Here is a 26,322-nt window from a genome sequence, read left to right on the forward strand (position 1 = left end):
TTTGAGATTGAAATTATATTTTATATGTGACAAAACCAATATCGGTGTAACACCTTACAGCGATTTGTTTGTCATTTCTTCATACAAAAATATATATATATCCTTAGTTCTTCTAAAGTACTCAAGGATATTCTTACTGTCGTCCAATGATCATCATATGAATCATTCTGGTATATGCTCATAACACTTTATAGCACATGATATCTGATTGTGTACATATTATTCGTGATCTATAATCACTCATGTGTTTTTACTCATTGAGTGTCAGATACACTCAAGTCTTGTTAAACCTTCACATCACAAGAATATTTTCTTAATATTTCTATATTGAACTACTTCAATATCCATCATATGTACTTTGACTTAAACTTATTTATGTGTTTCAATCTATTTTCATAGATCTTGACACTAAATTTGTTTCAGTCCATATCCTTTCATTGAAGTTAATTCTCAATGAAACCTTTTAATCAAGTATATAATTACATCATTTATAACCACCTATATGTCACCTACATAAAGTATTATAAATGTGTCTTAGCGCTCCCACTTAATTTCTTGCAAATGCAAGCCTCTTCATCGTCTTTGATGAAATCAAAAACTCTTTGACTATTTCATATGGTGAAGATTCCAACTCCGTGATACTTACTTCATCCAATTGAAGCTTGTATACCTATCTAGTATTCCACGGACCAGCAAAACTCTTGGTGTATCTTGTATACATATTTCTGTTAAGTAGTGTATTTTGCCATCCTACTAGCATATCTCATAAAAGAAATATGTAGTGATTACTAGAATAATCCACATAGACTATAAGCATTGCTACGGAAGATCTAATCTTATCGTATTCAACTCTTTGAACTTTGTCGTAAACAATTTTTCGACAAGTCAAGCTTTCTTCAAGGATATTTCATCCAAGTCTATCAATTTCATATATCCATTTACTTTCATAAAGTATTCATCTATCTTGGATTTCATGGCGCATGGCCATTTTAATGGAGTCAGGGCCCATCATAACTTCTTTGTTTGTAGTTGGTTTATCATTGTTCAAAATCAATCCTTTGTCCACAAATCATTTATTTGATCACAAAGTAAACCATACCTACAAGGTTCAATATGTACTTCGATCTCCATGACTAAAACACTTTGTAGTCATGGGAGCCATGATCGTTGTGGCCGCTTCCGAAACCAATTCCGATGCTGCGCTACTCTGATCATTATGCTCAGGTTCATAAACCTAATCAAATTATATTGTCCTCCCACTCAAATACTTCACTAGAAACAATTTCTCGGAAATAAGAAACATTGACAAACACTTTTGTCTTTGTCTCGTGGGAAGAATTCCCAATCAAATCTCTGGGATAACCAACAAAGACATTCATCCGATTTTGGTTGTAAACTTATTTACTTATGCTATGCATACCAAAATTTAAGAAAAGACTATCAGGTTTCTTACCTATGCCATAACTCGTATGGTGTCATTTCAACAGATCATGATGATGCTCTATTTAGTGTAAAAAGCGGTAGTCACTAAAGCATAATCCACAAAAATATAATGGCGTCATAATATTTTTATCTCATCATTAATCCAACAAGGTTTGGATACATATCTTGGATACTATATCATTATTATGATACTCCAAGAAATGTGAGTTGGAGAACAATTTCATAACTCTCTTAGATGTTCGCTAAAACTCGTAATTCAAATATTTCCACCATGATCCAATCATAGATATTTGACTTTTCTATTACGATGATTTCCACTTCATGCTGAAATTTATTTGAATCCATTCAAATGTTTCAAACTTCTTCCTTATTGAATATATCCACATATATATACTCAATTCATTGTTGAAAGTTTTCATGAAGTAGAAGAATCTCCCGCACACAACTATGCTCAGTGAACCACATACATCATCATGTATTTTTCCACTAAGTTAGTTGTCCGTTCAACTTTTGGCCTATGAACGGTATTTTAATCATTCTCTTTAGAAAAGATTTGCAAGCGCCAAATGATTCAAAAATCAAATGACTCAAAAAATCCATTTGCATGGAGTTTCTTCATGCGTTCCTTTCCAACATGACCTAAATGGCGGTTCCACAAATAAGTGGAATTCAAATCATTTGCCTTACGGCATTTTAGCGTCAGTGTTATGTATGTGTGTTTCACCATTAAAATTTATAATAACTTATCCATCGTTCATGGAGTAATGTCATAATTTGAACAACTCATTGTTTTTATTTGACAAGAGCAAAATAACAATTATTAAGTTCTTTATTATAAATTCTAAGGGCTAGATAGAATGCCAACGATGAACATAATAACACTTTATTTTTGTTCCAGACGTGCATTCCTATCATATTCCTTGTCAGTCACTTAGGCCATTGTATTCTTGTATTGCGTTGTTTTGTATGACACTTCATACCAACCAATATGGTACAAATACCCAAGAATTTCATTGTGTGACCAAACGAGGAATACATCCATAACATGTATATCATTGATATACACGAGCTAGACTTTCTAGTCTTTTCTTTTCTTTCTGCCAAAATATCTTTTGTAGTTTCTCTTTTTAGCTTTCCTCATTATTCAGAAAAACACTTCAATATCATTAACTTCTAGGTTTGTTGGTCAAATACCAATAACCTTGAGGTTCTTACTTTGAAGTTGATCATCATATGACAAGTGTTTCAGATTTCACTATTAGTAACTTTGTAATATGATGAACAATTTCACTCATAGTTTTATCCATCATATCATGACGACTTTCCGAGGCCATGTCTGTACATGCTAGGCTCGTAAAGTTTTAACCTTGGTATTTGCATGTGCAAATCTAGCTTGCACCCGTTGTATGCACACGTAGAATCTATCACACCCGATCATCACGTGATGCTTCGAAACGACGAGTCTTAGCAACGGTGCATATTAAGGATGGTCACTTCATGGATATGCGAATATTATTAGTGCCCCAATAGTTGGAGGATTGTGACGCCTGGCGTCTTCAACCTTCATACATTCCCATAAAACTTATGAGTTTATGTAGTCTCACCAAATTTATATTCTATCATCTTGCAATAAGGTCTTAGATATCACATATATCTCATACCTTGATTATTTCTGAAAACTAAATTTTCAGCTCCTTACTTTTCAAACAGATTTGAACTTCAAGTTTCACGGAGACAAGATAACTTTGGGTACTAATTGAAACCATAGCTCTTTGAATCAACAATGTGAGGTTTACTAAAAGTTTGCAATAGGACTTAATCAATTCTTGATTCTTTAACAATACGGTACTAATCCGTAAAGTTTCTTATCAGATTTAACAGTATTTCTATCTCAATAACAAGACTAGCGCATAGTAGTAAACGGATGCCAATACTACAAAATTAATTCAAAATACTACTTAGACTATGTTTATGATAATTAGTTCATGTTTTAATCTAATTACTAATGAACTCCCACTTAATACAACATCCCTCATAGTTGTTAAGTGGTACACGATCCAAATCCACTACACCAAAAACGATCATCACGTGAGATGATGTAGCTTCAATGGTGAACATCAACATGTTGATCATATCATCCATATGACTCGTGTTCAACCTTTCGGTTTCCGTTGTCCCGAGGCCATGTCTGTACATGCTAGGCTCGTCAAGCAAACCCAAGTATTCCGCGTGTGCAACATGGCTTACACCCGTTGTATATGAACGTTGAGTCTATCACATCCGATCATCACGAGATGCTTCGAAACGACGAACCTTGGCAACGGTGCATACGAGGGGAGAACACTTTATTATCTTGATATTAATGTAAGGGATCATCTTATAATGCTACCGTCGCGATCTAAGCAAAATAAGATGCATAAAGGATTAACATCGCATGCAATTCATATGTGATATGATATGGCCCTTTAGTCTTTGCGCCTTCGATCTTCATCTCCAAAGCACGGACATGATCTCCATCATCAACGGGCATGATCTCCATCATCGTCGGCGTAGCGTCAAGGTCCATGGCGCCATCTTCATGGTTGTTCACCTCATGTAGCAACTATTACAACTACTTTGAAATACTACTCAACATGAAATTTAAAGACAACCATAAGGCTCCTGCCGGTTGCCACAATACAATAATGATCATCTCATACATATTCATCATCACATCATGGCCATATCACATCACCAAACCCTGCAAAAACAAGTTAGACGTCTCTAATTTGGTTTGCATATTTTACGTGGTTTAGGGTTTTCGAGAGAGATCTAATCTACCTACGAACATGAACCACAACGGTGATACTAGTGTTGTCAATAGAAGAGTAAATTGAATCTTCACTATAGTGGGAGAGACAGACACCCGCAAAGCCACTTATGCAATACAAGTTGCATGTCGAGCGTGGAGCAAATCTCATGAACGCGGTCATGTAAAGTTAGCCCGAGCCGCTTCATCCCACTATGCCACAAAGATGCAAAGTACTCAAACTAAAGATAACAAGAGCATCAACGCCCACAAAACCATTGTGTTCTACTCGTGCAACCATCTATGCATAGACACGGCTCTGATACCACTGTAGGATAACGTTGCATAGAAAACAAAAAATTTCCTACCGCGAACACGCAATCCAAGCCAAGATGCAATCTAGAAGACGGTAGCAACGAGGGAGTATCGAGTCTCACCCTTGAAGAGATTCCAAAGCCTACAAGATGAGGCTCTTGTTGCCGCGGTAGACGTTCACTTGCCGCTTGCAAAAGCGCGTAGAAGATCTTGATCACGATCGCTTCCGGCGCCACGAACGGGCAGCACCTCCGTACTCGGTCACACGTTCGGTTGTTGATGAAGACGACGTCCATCTCCCCGTTCCAGCGGGCAGCGGAAGTAGTAGCTCCTCTTGAATCCGACAGCACGACGGCGTGGTGTCGGTGGTGGTGGAGAAACCCGGTGGAGCTTCGCTTAAGCGTGCGGGATGTGGTGGAGGAGAGAGACCGCTAGGGTTTGGGGAGAGAGGGGGAGGCTAGGGCGCCGGCCAAGGGCAGCCCTAGGTGGTGCGGCCAAGTGTAGGCAGCCCCCTCCCTCTCCTCCTCATTATATAGATGGAAATCCCCAAGTGTTGGTATCCAAGTCTTCGAATAAGACCCCAACAATGAAACCTCCCATATGTAGGAAAACCTACCCAAGGTGGGAATCCCACTTGGGGTGGGATTCCCCCTTTCCATGAGGGGGGTTGGCCGGCCACCCTAGGGGAGTCCACCTTGGACTCCTCCCCTTTAGGGTTGGCTGGCCATGCAAGGTGGAGTCCCTCCGGGACTCTACTTTCCATGGTGATTTCTTCCGGACTTTTCTAGAACCTTCTAGAACCTGCCATAAATGCACCGGATCATTTCCAAACTTGGAATATGACTTCCTATATATGAATCTTATTCTCCGGACCATTCCGGAACTCCTCGTGATGTCCGGGATCTCATTCGGGACTCCGAACAAATATTCGAACTCCATTCCATATTCAAGTTCTACCATTTCAACATCCAACTTTAAGTGTGTCACCCTACGGTTCGTGAACTATGCGGACATGGTTGAGTACTCACTCCGACCAATAACCAATAGCGGGATCTGGAGATCCATAATGGCTCCCACATATTCAACGATGACTTTAGTGATCGAATGAACCATTCACATACGATACCAATTCCCTTTGTCACGCGATATTTTACTTGTCCGAGGTTTGATCATCGGTATCACTCTATACCTTGTTCAACCTCGTCTCCTGACAAGTACTCTTTACTCGTACCGTGGTATGTGGTCTCTTATGAACTTATTCATATGCTTGCAAGACATTAGACGACATTCCACCGAGAGGGCCCAGAGTATATCTATCCGTCATCGGGATGGACAAATCCCACTGTTGATCCATATGCCTCAACTCATACTTTCCGGATACTTAATCCCACCTTTATAACCACCCATTTACGCAGTGGCGTTTGATGTAATCAAAGTACCTTTCCGGTATAAGTGATTTACATGATCTCATGGTCATAAGGACTAGGTAACTATGTATCGAAAGCTTATAGCAAATAACTTAATGACGAGATCTTATGCTACGCTTAATTGGGTGTGTCCATTACATCATTCATATAATGATATAACCTTGTTATTAATAACATCCAATGTTCATGATTATGAAACTAATCATCCATTAATCAACAAGCTAGTTTAAGAGGCATACTAGGGACTTCTTGTTGTCTACATATCACACATGTACTAATGTTTCGGTTAATACAATTATAGCATGATATATAAACATTTATCATAAACATAAAGATATAAATAATAACCACTTTATCATTGCCTCTAGGGCATATCTCCTTCAATTTTTCCTTTTGAATTACTTCATTGTGATCTTTGGACATCACCAATCGAAAGTGTTTCTGGTTTTAAGTATTATCTTGTTATTCTTGATGATTTCACACACTATATTTGGACCTTTCCTTTAGGCAACAAATCCGACGTTCACAATATATTTCTCAATTTTTAGCGCTATGTCTCGGTTCACTTCTTCCTCCCAATTCGATTTAGAGAATGTGATAATGGTCGTGAATTTGACAACTTTAAAAATCAAAATTTCTTTCTCCAATATGGAATTCTCTTACGCTTCTCCTGCCCCTATACCTCTCCACAAAACGGCAAGGCCGAGCGTTCCCTTCGCACTCTTAATGACATCACTCGTACTCTCCTTATTCAATCTTCTATGCCTCCGAAATTTTGGGCTGAAGCCCTCCACACCGCCACCTATCTCCTTAACATTCGACCATCCAAAGACACTTCTCACACCGCACCATACTTCTCTTTATTTCTTTCTCACCCAAACTACTCCGATATTCGTGTCTTCGGTTGTCTCTTTTTTCCTAACTCCTACTCTACTTCTCCTCACAAACTTTCACCTCGCTCTATCCCGTGTGTCCACCTAGGTTTTTCTGATGAACATAAAGGATATCGGTGCTTAGATCTTGTTAGTGGTCGTGTTCATGTGTCTCGTCATGTAACCTTTGCTGAAAATATTTTCCATTTCTCCGAGCGTCAAACTCCAGACCCTACCCCATCCACATTATCTCCCAGTCCCCCTTGTCGCACTATTTTTCCTCTCTCTCAACAATCCCATCCCGCTGTCGCTCCTGTCGCGGCAGCACAACATGCCGATTTCTCTACCGCGGTAGCCGATCCTGCCGCGCCCTCTCCTGCCGCCACCATCGACCTCTCTCCCGCGGCAGACTTCCCGCCACTATCGCCTTCACCAACAACTCACGCGTCCGCTTCTTCCGCTGCGCCAGGCGCGGATTCTTCATCACCCACACCTCCTCCTCACGCTATTTCTGTTCCAGTACCTACTAATGATCATGCCATGCGTACCCGTGGCAAATCCGGTTTTCGTTTACCTGCCAAAGATCGTCTCAATCTAAACGTCTCTGTCTCTTCCTCTCTCCCAAAATCCTACAAATCAGCTCTCCTCGATCCTAATTGGGCCGTAGCTATGAAAGATGAATATGATGCTCTCATTCAAAATAACACATGACAACTAGTTCCTCGTCCATCAAACACTAATATAGTATCCGGTAAATGGGTTTTCCGACACAAATTTAATTCCAACGGAAGTCTCGCACGCTACAAAGCTCGATGGGTATGTTGTGGTTACTCTCAACAACACGGCATCGATTATGATGAGACTTTCTCTCCGGTTGTCAAACCCAGCACTGTTCGTATTGTTCTTAGCATCGCCGTCTCTTCCTCTTGGCTCATCCATCAACTTGATGTCAAAAACGCTTTTCTTTATGGATCTCTCCAAGAAACAGTTTATTGTCAATAACCTCTTGGCTTTGAAAATTCTTCATATCCTAATCATGTTTGTCTACTTAACAAATCTCTCTATGGTCTTAAACAAGCACCACGGGCTTGATTTCAACGTTTTTCTACTTATGCTCAAACCATTGGTTTCACTCCTTCCCGTTCTGACACTTCTCTATTCATCTTTCATCACAATACCGACACTGCTTATCTTCTTCTATATGTAGATGATATTATTCTCGCAGCTTCTTCCCAACGTCTTTTAGATCATATTATCTCTCTTCTTCGCACAAAATTTTCTATGACCGATTTAGATCTTCTTCATCACTTCTTAGGTATTGCTGTCATCCGTGACTCCTCTGGTCTTTTCTTGTCTCAACGACAGTACACTCTTGATCTTCTTTTTCGTGCTGGTATGCTTGATTGTCAACCGTCCCGTACTCCAGCTGATACAGGTTCCAAACTTTCTGCTGACGGTGATCCTTTTTCTGATCCTTCTCTCTATCGTAGTCTCACCAGTGCCCTTCAGTATCTCACTCTTACTCGTCCTGAAATTTCCTTTTCTGTTCAACAAGCATGTTTATACATGCATGATCCTCGTGTTCCACACTTCAACCATGTCAAACGTATCCTTCGGTATCTCAAAGGCACATTAGATTTAGGTTTTCGCATAAACACATCCTCTCCCACCTCTTTGATTGCTTACTCTGATGCAGACTGGGCTGGTTGTCCCGATACTCGACGGTCCACATCTGGATTTTGTGTTTTTCTTGGTAACAATTTGGTTTCTTGGTCTTCAAAAAAAAAGGTCACGGTCTCCCGCTCGTCGGCCGAAGCTGAGTATCGCGCTGTGGCTCATGTGGTTGCTGAAACGGTTTGGTTGCGCCAGCTGTCGAAGCTGCATCGTCCTATTGATCAAGCTACTATTGTTTACTGTGATAATATTTCAGCTGTTTACATGTCAGGGAATCCTATTCAGCACCGTCGCACCAAGCATATAGAGATCGACATTCATTTTGTTCGCGAGAAGGTGGCTCTCGGTCAAGTTCGTGTTCTACACGTTCCGACTTCTGCTCAGTTTGCTGATATCTTCACTAAAGGCTTGGCGACTACTCCGTTCCAAGACATTCGGTTCAGTCTCAACGTCGTTGAGCCTACCGTTGATACTGCGGGGGGATGTTAAAATATAAGTTGTATTAAGTTTAAGAGTCCTAGTTGGTTTTGTAATAGGACTAGGTCGGTGCCTAGGTTCCTATATAATCCTCTTGTAAACCGGCACAATCAATCATCAATTATCAATCCTATACAATTCTACAAAGATGTACGCAGCTGCACAAATCATAATCTTGAAAGGAGGAGATGACATAAAAGGCACCTATTTTTTGCCTTATTTTTGCATTTTATTACTTATAAACGTTTTAAGCATTCATCCTCCTCGGCTTGGTGTCAGCTCTGGAGTCTTCAGCTTATGGGCTCCACCTGCTGACTCGTGAGCTGGCAGATGTGGATCACCGATCATACATGGAGGCTAAAACCATCCGGTTTGTTGGGTTCGAATATAATTTCGAAAGCAACTCGGACGTGCTACCAGAGTACCAGTACCAGCCAAGCCAACTATGCTCGCGGAAATACTACTACTAAGCCACGACAAAGCAGAAGAAAAAAAACAAAAAAACGGGTGATTGGGTGAAGGCCTCGTTCGTCCGTCGCGTTCACGTATGCTCCCAGCTCGCGGCGACAAAATCATGGCGGCTCCCCCCGATCTCATCAGCAACCAAGCCGACGCGGTGCTGGGCACCATCGTCTCCCTCCTCCCAACAAGAGACGGCTGCCGCACGCAGGTGCTCTCCCGCCGCTGGCGCCACATCTGGCGGTCCGCGCCGCTCAACCTCGCCGCCGGCCGCCGCGGACGGAACGGCCGACTACCTGATTATAATATCTCCAAGATTCTCTCCAGCCACCTCGGCCCCGTCCGCCGCATCCACATCATCGGCATCGGCCCCCTCTGGTACCGCACGCGGCGGCACGAGGTTATCGATGAAGCCGCCGGTGACGCTAGGATCGATGGCTGGGTCGGCTCCTGGGAAGTCGTCGCCGGGCTCGAGGTGCTCGACCTCTGCTACAGCTACCACGGCGAAGTGCTTCCGCCATCGGTGTTCCGCCTCGCGCCCGCGCTCCGCGTGGCCTCCTTCACCCGCTGCCACCTGCCGGCCAACCTGGTCGTGGATTTCCCGTGCCTCGAGAGGCTCAGCCTCTACAGCGTCACCTTGACGGAGGAGGCTCTCTGCGCCATGCTCTCCGGCTGCCCTGCGTTGAGGAGCCTCCTTCTGGAGAAGAATGTGGGCTTTGAGCGCCTCCGTATCAGCTCCCCGACTTTAAGGAGCATCGGCTTCTATTACTCCCGCGCCCCTAAGGCCCAAGAGCTTGTGATCCACGACGCCCCTAGCCTTGACAGGTTGCTTCTGCTTGACCTCGACTTCGGCTACCCGTCTTCCAGAAACACTATCCGGCTTGTTCATGCTCCCAAACTCAAGATACTAGGTTGGCTAAGTAATACCATGTCTCAGCTCCACCTTGGAACCACAGTTTTTCAGGTACGTAGTTGCAGCAGGCCAGCAGCACTATATATACCAATCATTGTTGCATACTCACACATTGAGTCTATAATTAATATGTGGTTTTCTTGAACTCATATTTCCTTTGTAGAACATGATCGCTGCTAGCTTGACAACCACAATGCCCGCGGTGAAGGTTTTAGCTCTTGATTATGTTGGTCCTGATTTGGATCCAGTTTTGGACATCCTTAGGTGTTTCACATGCTTGGAGAGCCTGTATATCTCGGTGAGTATTCATACTACCATTTCTTAATTTACCCTGCCTGAAATGTCTATCTCCCTTAGCAATTGTCCTTACAATCTTTTCTTTCTATCTCCAGCTAGATTATATTCCGCCAAACTATAGGAAAAATGTAAGGACGTATGCCTCACCATATGATCCAGTTGAATGTCTTGAGTTTCATCTTAAAAAAGTGGCATTTACGCGCTACCTTGGTATGCCTATTGATGTTGAACTTGCAAGATTCTTTCTTCTGAATGCAAAAGTGATAGAGAAAATGGAATTTGGACTCATTGAATACATCAAGGATGAATGGAAGGCTAATCAAAACACACTTCTACAATTACAAGACGGAGCCTCTCGTGATGTTCGATTTGAATTCAAAAGGTTAAATTCAGATACTTTGAGCAATAAAAACAAGAACGAGCGGACCCATGATCTGTCAATGGCTGATCCAGTAGGTTCCTCCTTCTAGGATGGATATGCTACCCTTTTCCAAGGTATCCTTGTCTCAACACGATACCATGTTGATATCCTTATTATAGTCCGTACTATAAATCCGACTCACATTTTTTCGACATTGACTCACCATTTTGATAATTTGTCTATACTACATTGTGATTTACTTCGTACAAAAACAGAATTAATGTTGTGGCCCACTCAGAAGCATATATGGACAGAAGGAGCCGAACTCAAACTTCATGTGAATGATGATGATGTCCAGCTGGTTTAGTTTTATTTTCTATTGGATGCTGGTTACTTTCTTTGCTCCTTGGTATTGTAGCTTGTTCCACTAACAACTATGTTACACGCCCTTTGTAATAAATAATAGTTTAATCAAGAAGATATCGCATGTTCTCAGTTGTCAAGATGCCAAAAATCTTAATTACATAAACACGGTATCAAAAATATGCACGTCCGATATAATGTTGCTTTTGATCAACATACTTTGAGGTCTATGGTGTGATCCTACATTGATTAAAAGTTCAAAAAAGTAAATTATCTGAAAAAAACATTACATGGACTGTAAAAAAGTTTATGGATGAATAACTAATTCAATAATTATTCTGGAAAGTTGATGCGAATCATATACTCTAGATTCTGTTGAATACACAGGGGTTCAATGATTTTATTTCTTGGAGTGGTACTAGATGCAATGGAGACACTCGGTCTGATCAGGGTATTAGATGCAATGGAGACATCGCGAGAAATGGAAGGCGAATATTGTTGGAGATATGCCCAAGAGGCAATAATAAAGTGGTTATTATATATTTTTATGTTTATGATAAATGTTTACATACCATGCTATAATTGTATTAACCGAAATACATGTGTGTTATGTAAACAACAAGTAGTCCCTAGTAAGCCTCTTGTATAACTAGCTTGTTGATTAATATATGATCATGGTTTCGTGATCATGAACATTGGATGTTATTAATAACAAGGTTATGTCATTAGGTGAATGATATAATGAACACATACCCAAATAAGTGTAGCATAAGAGCACGCCATTAAGTTCAGTTTGCTATAAGCTTTCGATACATAGTTACCTAGTCCTTCGACCATGAGATCATGTAAATCACTTATACTGGAAGGGTACTTTGATTACATCAAACGCCACTGCGTAAATGGATGGTTATAAAGGTGGGATTAAATATTCGGAAAGTATGAGTTGAGGCATATGGATCAAGAGTGGGATTTGTCCATCCCGATGACGGATAGATATACTCTGGGCCCTCTCGGTGGAATGTCATCTTATTAGCTTGCAAGCATGTGAATAGTTCACAAGAGATGATATACCATGGTATGAGTAAAAAGTACTTGTCGGAGACGAGGTTGAACGAGGTATGGAGATACCGATGATCAAACCTCGAACAAGTAAAATATCGCGTGACAAAGGGAATCGGTATCGTATGTAAATGGTTTAATCGATCACTAAGTTATCGTTGAATGTGTGGGAGCCATTTTGGATCTCCAGATCCCGCTATTGGTTATTGGTCGGAGAGGAGTCTCGACCATGTCTGCATAGTTCACGAACCGTAGGGTGACACACTTAAGATTTGATGTCGTTTTAAGTAGATATGGAATATGGAATGGAGTGCGAATGTTTGTTCGGAGTCTCGGATGGGATCCAGGACATCACGAGGAGGTCTGAAATGGTCCGGAGAATAAGATTCATATATAGGAAGTCACTTTCCAAGTTTGGAAATGATCCGGTGCATTTATGGAAGGCGCTAGAATGTTGTAGAACCTTCTGGAAGAAATCACCATGGAAGGTGGAGTCCCGGTTGGACTCCACCAACCCTAACCAGCCAACCAAGTGGGAGGGTGGAGTCCATGGTGGACTCCACCTCCTTGGCCGGCCACTAAAGGGGGAAAGGGAGAAGTCCTTGTCCCCCTAGGTTTCGTCCATATGGCAGTTTTTGAATTGGGGTCTCATTCAGATCTTTGGGCAAACCCTTGGGTGTTCCACCTATATAAAGAGGAGGAGTGGGGGGCTGGCCGGCCACATCAAGGCTGCCCTTGGCCGCACCCTTCCCTCTCTCCCAAACCCTAGCACCACTCCCTCCTCCACCACTCTCCCGTAGCGCTTAGGCGAAGCCCTGCCGGAGATCTCCACCGCCACTGACACCACGCCGTCGTGCTGTCGGGATTCCGAGGAGGATCTACTACTACCGCTGCCCGCTGGAACGGGGAGAAGGACGTCGTCATCAACACCGAACGTGTGACCGAGTACGGTGGTGCTGCCCGACTGTGGCATCGTCAAGATCTTCTACGCGCTTTCGAAAGCGGCAAGTGATCGACTACAGCAACAACGAGATCTAATCTCGTAGGCTTTGGAAATCTTCGAGGGTTAGTCTCATGATCTTCTCGTTGCTACCATCTTCTAGATTAGATCTTGGCTTGTTATTCGTTCTTGTGGTAGGAAATTTTTTGTTTTCTATGCTACGAATCCAATCAGTGGTATCAGAGCCGTGTCTATGCATAGATTGGTTGCACGAGTAGAACACAATGGTTTTGTGGGCGTTGATGCTTTTGTTGTCTTTAGTTAGTTTACTTTGCATCTTGCGGGATGGTGGGATGAAGCGGCTGATGTCCCACAAGTATAGGGGATCGTGTGTAGCCTTTTCGATAAGTAAGAGTGTCGAACCCAACGAGGAGCTAAAGGTAGGATAAGTATTCTCTCAAGTTCTATCAACCACTGATACAACTCTACGCGCACTAAACGTTTGCATTATCTGGGAAATAAAACTATGGTAGCAATACGGGTATGAGAGATAGCTTTGCAAGATAATAAATACATGAAAGTAAATGTTAGTGATGCAACAATAAAGTACACTAAGTAACCATATACTAACAGTACCATGAGTGTGGAAAATTGGTGGTAATTGTGGTGGCTTTGTCCAAGATTAATTAGTGAAGACATTTAGTTCATTGTCTTTGATGTAATTTTCAATGTGGGAGAGGCTAAATATACAAGCGTTCCACTACTTGGGATTACAAGTACTATATGATTGAATTGTTAGCAAACATCCGTAAATACTAACAATGCATTAAGGTTTCCCCAACCATAGCCTTAAGTTTATGGTCCTCTTACTCCCATACATGCAATTAACCGGTTTGAGCCCTCAGGTTTCTGTCACTCCGGCAGAACTACCCCCTTCCTTTGCACATACTACTAACCCTATGGTGTTGATCCATGCGCGCACAAGTATAATGGACACCAAAGGACAATACCATATCAACATACAACTCTAATGAACCATAGACATTCAACAAAGCAATCAAAAGACAAATATACTACATAAACATGACATAGATCATAGGATGAATATTATAGCATCAAACACCATGTTTACATAGGACGGTACAGAGGTTTATGAGAGAATGAACCACTGAATACAAGGAGGAGATGGTGATGGAGATGGCGGTGAAGACGTTGGAGGGCTCAGCGAGGAGCGCCGGGAGGCGGAGGCGTGGGCGGCGGCGCCGGCGCGGGGGACTCCTTCCCCGCCGCCGGCATCATGGGGGAGCGCCGACCCTTAGCCTTCTTCTTCCTTGAGTTGGTGCTGGTGTAGATGAGTGTTTTCCCCTCCTTGGCTGCTGCCAAGGAGTTCGTGACAATGCTTGGGGCCTCCAAAAATAGGGTTTCCCATCAATATATAGTGTTGGAGATGCAATCTAGGTCATGGGATGGATGCCCCTTTGATCCAAGGGCTCTTGGGCACCTCTAGAACCTTCCCAGGACTCCCCTCTGTCCTTCATGAGCCTCACAACTCGTGGCTGGGCCGAAATATTCAGGTATGGAAAGAGTTTGTGTCAAATACGTCACCAACTTTCGGAGTCCCGATACTGCACGAACCTCCGCACTAATTCTGCTCTGATGGATGCATAAGTTGTCCGTTCTGGACGAATAAGATGTCCAAATTGTTCGGCTTGAAATTCTCTACAACTTTGTAGTTCACGACTTTTGCATTGGACGTCGTTTTGATGGAGTTTCGAAGCGATCTTTGAAAAGTGTTCAGCAGGGACAGATTCCGGGAAATTCCAGATTTCACCATAATGACCTATTTCCTTCCATATTTGCCTATTTCCTGCACAACAAAGTTGAAACCAAAAACTTGTGCACTTTTGCAACTATTAATAGGTTAGTCCCTTAAAACATATAGTAATTGGTGTAAAACAAGCATGGAACATCAAAAATTATAGATACGTTTGCGACGTATCAGCGGCCCGGGCTAACTTTACATGATCGCGTTCATGAGACTTGCTCCACGCTCGACATGCAACTTGTATTGCATAAGTGGCTTTGCGGGTGTCTGTCTCTCTCACCATAGTGAAGATTCAATCTACTCTTTCTATTGACAACAAGTTCATACGAGTGAATTTTTCTAGTTGTTCAATCTGCGCGAGCTCGACAAATCTATCCCGAGTTGCTACATTCTGTAAGTGATTTATTTTCTTCTGTACGCTATCATTGCATGCACTATATTGTCCTAACTATATTCTTGTGTACGCTATTATGCAGAATGAAGCTTGGGGAATGCAAAAGAAAGAACATCCTTGATGTTGGATTCATTGACCCACATATCATTAATGGATATGTGTTAGAAAGATACCCCCAAGACGTGGAGAAAGACTTGTATCGGTTTCTTACAAAGCAGTCACTCAAAAGTCAAATTCTATTTACTTACCATTTTGGGTGAGTGTTTCTGTCTTGTGCACATTCTCTTTTGTTTACTCCATGCATGTTATGTCTAATCGATGACTTATGCATGACTGTGCGTGTAACGTGTCCGCAGGTTCCACTGGATTCTGCTAACAATTGAATTTGATAACTCCAGAGTTCTCGTCATGGACTCTCTGAATATGGATTCAAAGCATTGGTCCGGTATAAGAGAAATGCTGCAAAAGTAATTATTTTCAATCATTTGCGCACTATATCGGCATCTTTCGTTCGTTTTCTTATATCAAGTGACTAATAACTCCCTTGTTCATTTAATTTCTTTGCCCTTGTAGGGTTTGGAAATGTTCAAACATAAAATAACCGGTGAATTCAAAGATGAGCTAATATTTTCAAGGATAGCTAATGTGGATATTCAGCCACCGAGGACCAATCTATGTGGATACTATGTGTGTGAGTTCATCCGGCGATACACCTCTGAGCGGAGGCCTGAGGATATCAACATGTAGAGGAATGACATGCGGAAAAAGCTTAATCCAGAAGCTCGCTTCCGACCAATTCAAGAGGAATTGGCAGGATTTTTGATGAAGGAAGTCCGCCATCCTAAAGGAGAACACTATTACGAGGACGAAAAACTTATAATGCGATAAATTGTATATGGAAACTTGTCTGAAGTTGTTCTTGTATATGATCACCCGAGACTGAATATTATATATTCCTCTTGAATTGTTCTTGTTTGAAATTTCAAACTTGTTTGAAATTGTATATTCATATGTGATACGTCTCCGACGTATCGATAATTTCTTATGTTCCATGCCACATTATTGATGTTATCTACATGTTTTATGCACACTTTATGTCATATTCGTGCATTTTCTGGAACTAACCTATTAACAAGATGCCGAAGTGCCAGTTGCTGTTTTCTGCTGTTTTTGGTTTCAGAAATCCTAGTAACGAAATATTCTCGGAATTGGACGAAATCAACGCCCAGGTTCCTATTTTCACCGGAAGCATCCAGAACACACGAGAAGGACCAGAGGGGGGGGCACTGGGCCCCCAGACCATAGGCCGGCGCGGCCCAGGCCCTGGCCGCGCCGCCCTATAGTGTCGTCGCCCCTTCAGCCCTCCTGCGCCGCCTCTTCGCCTATTTAAAGCCTCCGTCGCGAAAACCCTGAGACGATCGACGAAACCCACAGAAACCTTCCAGAGCCGCCGCCATCGCGAAGCCAAGATCTGGGGGACAGGAGTCTCTGTTCCGGCACGCTGCCGAAACGGGGAAGTGCCCCCGGAAGGCTTCTCCATCGACACCGCTGCCATCTCCACCGCCATCTTCATCACCGCTGCTGCTCCCATGAGGAGGGAGTAGTTCTCCATCGAGGCTCGGGGCTGTACCGGTAGCTATGTGGTTAATCTCTCTCCTATGTGCTTCAATACAATAATCTCATGAGCTGCCTTACATGATTGAGATTCATATGATGATGCTTGTAATCTAGATGTCATTATGCTAGTCAAGTGAATTTTACTCATGTGATCTCCGGAGACTCCTTGTCCCACGTGTGTAAAGGTGACAGTGTGTGCACCGTGTGGGTCTCTTAGGCTATATTTCACAGAATACTTATTCACTGTTAGGAAGAGCATAGTGAAGTGCTTATTTATATCTCTTTATGATTGCAATGTATTTTGTATCACAATTTATCTATGTGCTACTCTAGCAATGTTATTAAAGTAGTTTTATTCCTCCTACACGGTGTAATGGTGACAGTGTGTGCATCTGTGTTAGTACTTGGTTTATGCTATGATTATGATCTCTTGTAGATTATGAAGTTAACTATTGCTATGATAGTATTGATGTGTATTATTCCTCCTACATAGCATGAAGGTGACAGTGTGCATGCTATGTTAGTACTTGGTTTAGTCGAATTGATCTTTCATGCACTCTAAGGTTATTTAAATATGAACATTGAATTGTGGAGCTTGTTAACTCCGGCATTGAGGGTTCGTGTAATCCTACGCAATGTGTTCATCATCCAACAAGAGTGTAGAGTATGCATTTATCTATTCTGTTATGTGATCAATGTTGAGAGTGTCCACTAGTGAAAGTGTAATTTCTAGACCTTGTTCCTAAATACAGCTATCGCTGCTTGTTTACTGTTTTACTGCGTTACTACTGCTGCAATACTACCACCATCAACTACACGCCAGCAAGCTATTTTCTGGCACCGTTGCTACTGCTCATATATATTCATACCACCTGTATTTCACTATCTCTTCGCCGAACTAGTGCACCTATTAGGTGTGTTGGGGACACAAGAGACTTCTTGCTTTGTGGTTGCAGGGTTGCATGAGAGGGATATCTTTGACCTCTTCCTCCCTGAGTTCGATAAACCTTGGGTGATCCACTTAAGGGAAACTTGCTGCTGTTCTACAAACCTCTGCTCTTGGAGGCCCAACACTGTCTACAGGAAAAGGAGGGGGCGTAGACATCAAGCTATTTTCTGGCGCCGTTGCCGGGGACGAATCAAGACACTCCACCAAGCCCGTCAACCGCCATTAAACCTCCCACGTCAACTACGCGCCAGTTGTGGACAGCAAGCTATTTTCTGGCTCCGTTGCCGGGGAGGAAAGGTAAAAGGTACTCACACTCCGGATCTCGGCTACTAAGCTATTTTCGCTGTTGTAAGTACTCGAAGCTATTTCCTTTAGATCCTGCAATTGCAACTTTTTGTTTCTTGTTTACACTAGTTTGGCATAATGGACAAGAATGATCTTCTTATTCTATTTCCTGATTTAAAACATGGATTGTTTGATGCGAAAATTAAAAAACCTATGGAATCTTATTTGCATGCTGGTAGTAATATTAGTATGAACGCTTTGAACACCATTGTTGATAATAATATAGAAAGTTCTAAGCTTGGGGAAGCTGGTTTTCATGATCTTTTTATTCCCCCAAGCATTGAGGAGAAAATTTACTTTGATGATACTTTGCCTCCTATTTATGATAATGATATTGGTCTTTTAGTACCGCCTGTTATGGAGGATAAATTTTATTATGATTACAATATGCCTCCTATATTTGATGTTGAGAATAATAATGATAGCTACTTTGTTGAATTTGCTCCCACTACAACTAATAAAATTGATTATGCCTATGTGGAGAGTAATAATTTTATGCATGAGACTCATGATAAGAATGCTTTATGTGATAGTTATATTGTTGAGTTTGCTCATGATGCTACTGAAAGTTATTATGAGAGAGGAAAATATGGTTGTAGAAATTTTCATGTTACTAAAACACCTCTCTATGTGCTGAAATTTTTGAAACTACACTTGTTTTATCTTCCTATGCTTGTTACTTTGCTCTTCATGAACTTGTTTATTTACAAGATTCCTATGCATAGGAAGCATGTTAGACTTAAATGTGTTTTGAATTTGCCGCTTGATGCTCTCTTTTGCTTCAAATATTATTTCTTGCGAGTGCATCATTAAAACTGTTGAGCCCATCTTAATGGCTATAAAGAAAGAACTTCTTGGGAGATAACCCATGTGTTATTTTGCTACAGTACTTTGTTTTTATTTTGTATCTTGGAAGTTGTTTACTACTGTAGCAACCTCTCCTTATCTTAGTTTTGTGTTTTGTTGTGCCAAGTAAAGTCTTTGATAGTAAAGTCAATACTAGATTTGGATTACTGCGCAGAAACTGTTTTCTTGCTGTCACGAATCTGGGCCTAATTCTCTGTAGGTAACTCAGACAATTATGCCAATTTACGTGAGTGATCCTCAGATATGTACGCAACTTTCATTCAATTTGGGAATTTTCATCTGAGCAATTCTGGTGCCATTTTAAAATTCGTCTTTACGGACTGTTCTGTTTTGACAGATTCTGCCTTTTATTTCGCATTGCCTCTTTCGCTGTGTTGGGTGGATTTCTTTGTTCCATTACCTTCCAGTAGCTTTGGGCAATGTCCAGAAGTGTTAAGAATGATTGTGTCACCTCTGAACATGTTAATTTTTATTGTGCACTAACCCTCTAATGAGTTTGTTTTGAGTTTGGTGTGGAGGAAGTTTTCAAGGGTCAAGAGAGGAGGATGATATACTACGATCAAGAAGAGTGAAAAGTCTAAGCTTGGGGATGCCCCGGTGGTTCATCCCTGCATATTTCAAGAAGACTCAAGCATCTAAGCTTGGGGATGCCCAAGGCATCCCCTTCTTCATCGACAAATTATCAGGTTCCTTCTCTTGAAACTATATTTTTATTCGGTCACATCTTATGTACTTTACTTGGAGCGTCTGTGTGCTTTTGTTTTTGTTTGTGTTTGAATAAATTGGATTACATCATGCTTGTGTGGGAGAGAGACACGCTCCGCTGTTGCATATGGACAAGTATGTCCTTAGTTTCTACTCATAGTATTCATGGCGAAGTTTCCTCTTCGTTAAATTGTTATATGGTTGGAATTGGAAAATGCTACATGTAGTAATTGCTATAATGTCTTGGGTAATGTGATACTTGGCAATTGTTGTGCTCATGTTTAAGCTCTTGCATCATATACTTTGCACCTATTAGTGAAGAAATACATAGAGCATGCTAAAATTTGGTTTGCATAATTGGTCTCTCTAAGGTCTAGATAATTTCTAGTAAGGTGTTTGAACAACAAGGAAGACAATGTATAGTCTTATAATGCTTGTAATATGTCTTTTATGTGAGTTCTGCTGTACTAGTTCATACTTGTGTTTGCTTCAAACAACCTTGCTAGCCTAAACCTTGTATCGAGAGGGAATACTTCTCATGCATCCAAATCCTTGAGCCAAACAACACTATGCCATTTGTGTCCACCATACCTACCTACTACATGGTATTTCTCCGCCATTCCAAAGTAAATTGCTTGAGTGCTACCTTTAAACAATTCAAATTTATCACCTCTGATTTGTGTCAATGTTTTATAGCTCATGAGGAAGTATGTGGTGTTTATCTTTCAATCTTGTTGGACAACTTTCACCAATGGACTAGTGGCTTCATCCGCTTATCCAATAATTTTGCAAAAAGAGCTGGCAATGGGATTCCCAGTCCCAAATTAATTTAAAAAAATAGACACTCCTCCATGGTATGTGATTGTTGGACGGCACCCGAAGGATTCGGTTAGCCATGGCTTGTGTAAGCAAAGGTTGGGAGGAGTGTCATCATAATAAAACTAAAATTAAAAGGCACTCCTTCATGGTATGAGATTATTGGCAGGCACCCGAGGATTCGGTTAGCCATGGTTTGTGAAAGAAAGGTTGGAAGGAGTGCCACCCAAAAATAAAATAAAATGGGAGCCGCTCTTTGAAGGTTTGTCTGGCAAGGGGGTTAGAGTACCCGCTACCATTCGTTGACAACAACATACACCTCTCAAAACCTTATTTTTATGCTCTCTTTATGTTTAAAAAAAATAAAAGCTCTAGTACAAATATAGCAATCAATGCTTCCCTTTGCGAAGGGCCATTCTTTTACTTTTATGTTGAGTCAGTTTACCCATTTCTCTCTATCCTAGATGCAAACACTTGTGTTAACTGTGCATTGATTCTTACATACTTGCTTATTGCACTTGTTATATTGCTTTGCATTGACAACTATCCATGAGATATACATGCTACAAGTTGAAAGCAACCGCTGAAACTTAATCTTCCATTGTGTTGCTTCAATACCTTTACTAAGAATTTATTGCTTTATGAGTAACTCTTATGCAAGACTTATTGATGCTTGTCTTTAAGTACTATTCATGAAAAGTCTTTGCTTTATGATTCAGTTGTTTACTCATGTCATTACATTGTTTTGATCGCTGCATTCACTACATATGCTTTACAATAGTATGATCAAGTTTATGATGGCATGTCACTCCAGAAATTATCTTTGTTATCGTTTTACCTACTCGGGACGAGCAGAACTAAGCTTGGGGATGCTGATACGTCTCCGACGTATCGATAATTTCTTATGTTCCATGCCACATTATTGATGTTATCTACATGTTTTATGCACACTTTATGTCATATTCGTGCATTTTCTGGAACTAACCTATTAACAAGATGCCGAAGTGCCAGTTCCTGTTTTCTGCTGTTTTTGGTTTCAGAAATCCTAGTAACAAAATATTCTCGGAATTGGACGAAATCAACGCCCAGGTTCCTATTTTCACCGGAAGCATCCAGAACACACGAGAAGGACCAGAGGGGGGGCACTGGGCCCCCAGACCATAGGCCGGCGCGGCCCAGGCCCTGGCCGCGCCGCCCTATAGTGTCGTCGCCCCTTCAGCCCTCCTGCGCCGCCTCTTCGCCTATTTAAAGCCTCCGTCGCGAAAACCCTGAGACGATCGACGAAACCCACAGAAACCTTCCAGAGCCGCCGCCATCGCGAAGCCAAGATCTGGGGGACAGGAGTCTCTGTTCCGGCACGCTGCCGGAACGGGGAAGTGCCCCCGGAAGGCTTCTCCATCGACACCGCTGCCATCTCCACCGCCATCTTCATCACCGCTGCTGCTCCCATGAGGAGGGAGTAGTTCTCCATCGAGGCTCGGGGCTGTACCGGTAGCTATGTGGTTAATCTCTCTCCTATGTGCTTCAATACAATAATCTCATGAGCTGCCTTACATGATTGAGATTCATATGATGATGCTTGTAATCTAGATGTCATTATGCTAGTCAAGTGAATTTTACTCATGTGATCTCCGGAGACTCCTTGTCCCACGTGTGTAAAGGTGACAGTGTGTGCACCGTGTGGGTCTCTTAGGCTATATTTCACAGAATACTTATTCACTGTTATGAAGAGCATAGTGAAGTGCTTATTTATATCTCTTTATGATTGCAATGTATTTTCTATCACAATTTATCTATGTGCTACTCTAGCAATGTTATTAAAGTAGTTTTATTCCTCCTACACGGTGTAATGGTGACAGTGTGTGCATCCGTGTTAGTACTTGGTTTATGCTATGATTATGATCTCTTGTAGATTATGAAGTTAACTATTGCTATGATAGTATTGATGTGTATTATTCCTCCTACATAGCATGAAGGTGACAGTGTGCATGCTATGTTAGTACTTGGTTTAGTCGAATTGATCTTTCATGCACTCTAAGGTTATTTAAATATGAACATTGAATTGTGGAGCTTGTTAACTCCGGCATTGAGGGTTCGTGTAATCCTACGCAATGTGTTCATCATCCAACAAGAGTGTAGAGTATGCATTTATCTATTCTGTTATGTGATCAATGTTGAGAGTGTCCACTAGTGAAAGTGTAATCCCTAGGCCTTGTTCCTAAATACTGCTATCGCTGCTTGTTTACTGTTTTACTGCGTTACTACTGCTGCAATACTACCACCATCAACTACACGCCAGCAAGCTATTTTCTGGCACCGTTGCTACTGCTCATATATATTCATACCACCTGTATTTCACTATCTCTTCGCCGAACTAGTGCACCTATTAGGTGTGTTGGGGACACAAGAGACTTCTTGCTTTGTGGTTGCAGGGTTGCATGAGAGGGATATCTTTGACCTCTTCCTCCCTGAGTTCGATAAACCTTGGGTGATCCACTTAAGGGAAACTTGCTGCTGTTCTACAAACCTCTGCTCTTGGAGGCCCAACACTGTCTACAGGAAAAGGTGGGGGCGTAGACATCAAGCTATTTTCTGGCGCCGTTGCCGGGGACGAATCAAGACACTCCACCAAGCCCGTCAACCGCCATCAAGACACTCTACGGACCTGGTTATCGAGGATGCCCCTTTCCTCGAGAGGGTACTTCTGCTTAAGGATGTTTACATGAGCCCACCACTTGAAACCACAGTCCGGGTGGTTCATGCTCCGAAGCTCAAGATACTCGGTTCTATCGGTAGAGACATAACACAACTTCACCTTGGGAAAACAGGTTTTCAGGTAGTTTCACTGAATATTTCTGAAAATCATCCCGTTGCTATATGTAGTCTATCATATTATTCTTCACATGCATTTGCTAAACTCCTTTTTCTAGTAGAAAAGGAACGATGTTAGCTTGACGACCACAATACCCACGGTGAAGATTCTAGCTCTTGAGTATAAGTGCCCAGATTTAGATGCAGTTCTCAACTTTCTCAAGTGTTTCTCCTGCTTGCAGAGGTTGTATATCCGCGTGAGTATTCATATGATCATATCTCTTTCTTTTCTTAAATGGCTATCACGCTACCAATTAACTTGTTAGCAACTGTTTTAATTTTTTTATTATGTATATCTTCAGTTTGATACATGGGCCTACCGTCCTTGCTTATCAAACCATCCGCCCAAGTATATGGAAAATGTGAGGAAGTATGCCTTACCAGATGATCCAGTTGAGTGCCTCAAGTTCCATCTTAAAAAAGTGGCGATAAAGGTCTACTATGGCCGGGGTATGGAAGTTGAATTTGCTAGATTCTTTGTTCTGAATGCGGAAGTGATAGAGAAAATGGAATTTGGACTCATTGACGACCCCAAGGATGACTTTAGAGTTACCCAAAACACGCTTCTACAATTAGAAGACAGAGCTTCTCGAGATGCTCGATTTGAATTCAAAAAGTTAACTTCAAATAGTTTTAGTAATAAGCATAAGCATACTCATGATATGTCAATGGCTGATCCCATCGGTCCCACGTTCTGGGATGGATATGTTACCCTTTTCGAAGGTATCCTTGTCTTATCTTTAAAGCATGTTATATCTTTATTCTACTCAATACTATAAAGTTGGCCCACCTTTTTTCTAATACTGACTCAACATTTTGATGATTTGTCTCTACTACAGTGTGATTTACTTCGTACGTACACCAATAGAATGAGTGTTTTGCGGCTCAATCAGGAGCATATGTGGACGGATGGCCCAAGATCAAACTTCATGTGCATGATGATGTTGAGCATAGGAGGAAATGGGATTTCCTATAGCCCAAATTTTGTTACATTGCGCTTGCATGCAATCTACTGGGTTTAGTTGTTTTTTTCTCATATCAATTGATATTGTGTGTTTATTTGCTCCTCGGTATTGTAGCTTTTCATGCTAGCATCTATGCTATATACTCTCTTTGATCAATGGTAGTATAATGAAGAAGATATCACTAAATTTCAATTTTCATGAGCTGTCATAAATTAGATATTGTGATTAAGGGTTTAGAAACTAAACCGCCGCTGAATCCCCTCCTTTTTATTTTGCAAACCCTCCCCAAATCCCCCGCTCCAAGATCTCCGCGGTACCCCCCGCCGCACGCCACCCTCTCTTCCGCCCCCCACAGGCCACCCCAAGTCCCCATCTCTAATCCCACGAGGCCACGACAACGTTGCCCATGGTGATCGACTTTGCCCCGCCGGACGTGGTGACTGAGCCGCGCCGCTCATGGTGACCGCCGTCCTTCCGCTGATCCTGGAGTCACCATGGATGCGGCCCGCTTGGTGAGTATGGTGACTACCCCTCGCTGCTCGCGTTGACTTTGTCGCACCCGTCGTCCCGTTCCGATCCAACGGCCAGCAGACCTAGCCGCCATCGTACTGTGTAGCGCGCGCTGCTCTTTCTTCTTTCCCAAAGGTTCGCTCTAATTTATATTTGTGAGATAGATCAACTGCTGGAGTGCATTGTATCGTGCATAATCCTCCAAAGATTCTATATATCTGTACGCTTTCCATATGTTTTTTTTTTTCAATTGTTCCTTGTGGGTTGCGCGTACTGATAATCAATATAAATTCCTTCATAAACTTTTGAGCGAGCTGATCGATGTAGCTCAATAGATATACTCGTTCATCTATTTCGGATCTGCTTGCATGCACTTCGGTCATTGACCTGTCTATTATTAGGTACACGATTTGAGTAGTAGGAGAGATACGGTCAGAGGTCTAACGGAAACCTCAATCCATGGCATTTACATCTTAATTGAGTTGATTGTATCCCATTTTAGTTTTCACTCCATATTTAATTTACTCCTAGCAACTAGCACGTTGGGCTCGCTGTTCCCATCTACTGTAGGAATTTGTTCAGGCCCTCGCATCTTGTCTGAGTACAGGAGTTTGTTCATACCCCTACACCACTAGGTAATTCACCAGACCCTGAGTGGTTTCTATATTTGATGTTTGTGGTTCACTACGGGAAAATAAGACTTTGACGTGCAACTATTTGCACGGCAAAGCAGGGGCGGAGCTCCCCTTAGGGCAAGATGGGGCAGCTGACCTACCTTTATTTTTGGATAAAAACTACATATATTTACGTATGTTCTTATGTGTATACAATATTCATTATTTTATGTTAAGTAAATCAGACTTTTTGGTCCCATAAGAACTCAGATTTAGATGTTTAAATAGGCAAACGAAAGTTTTAGAAGAGGCACACAACTCTCATCTCTTGATTTACTTTATTTGATATCATCCTTCCAAAGACTTTTGGCGATCTAGAAGAACAAGTCCACGAGGGATAAATTTTGAGAAATTCCAAATTTCAACACAATGAGAGGCTACTTCGTGATTAGTCTA

The 26,322-nt window shown here is 41.8% G+C and overlaps 1 protein-coding gene across 1 annotated transcript; it reads left to right on the forward strand.

Moving 5' to 3' along the window:
- Positions 1 to 9,570: 9,570 nt before the first annotated feature.
- LOC127323648 (uncharacterized) lies at positions 9,571 to 24,621 on the forward strand. Its single transcript, XM_071828872.1, has 5 exons — positions 9,571 to 10,419; positions 10,532 to 10,666; positions 23,840 to 23,974; positions 24,080 to 24,500; positions 24,617 to 24,621. The coding sequence occupies exons 1-5, from the start codon at positions 9,571 to 9,573 to the stop codon at positions 24,619 to 24,621; spliced, it is 1,545 nt and encodes a 514-aa protein (XP_071684973.1).
- The last annotated feature ends 1,701 nt before the right edge of the window (positions 24,622 to 26,322 follow it).

Source organism: Lolium perenne, chromosome 4 (genome assembly GCF_019359855.2).
Source record: "Lolium perenne isolate Kyuss_39 chromosome 4, Kyuss_2.0, whole genome shotgun sequence".
Lineage (NCBI taxonomy): Eukaryota > Viridiplantae > Streptophyta > Magnoliopsida > Poales > Poaceae > Lolium > Lolium perenne.

Coding starts and splice junctions, on each gene's coding strand:
- LOC127323648 (XM_071828872.1), top strand. CDS start 9,571: ATGGCGGCTCCCCCCGATCTCATCAGCAACCAAGCCGACGCGGTGCTG. Junction 10,420..10,531: donor TTGGAACCACAGTTTTTCAG/GTACGTAGTTGC, acceptor TTTCCTTTGTAG/AACATGATCGCTGCTAGCTT. Junction 10,667..23,839: donor TGGAGAGCCTGTATATCTCG/GTGAGTATTCAT, acceptor TTTTTCTAGTAG/AAAAGGAACGATGTTAGCTT.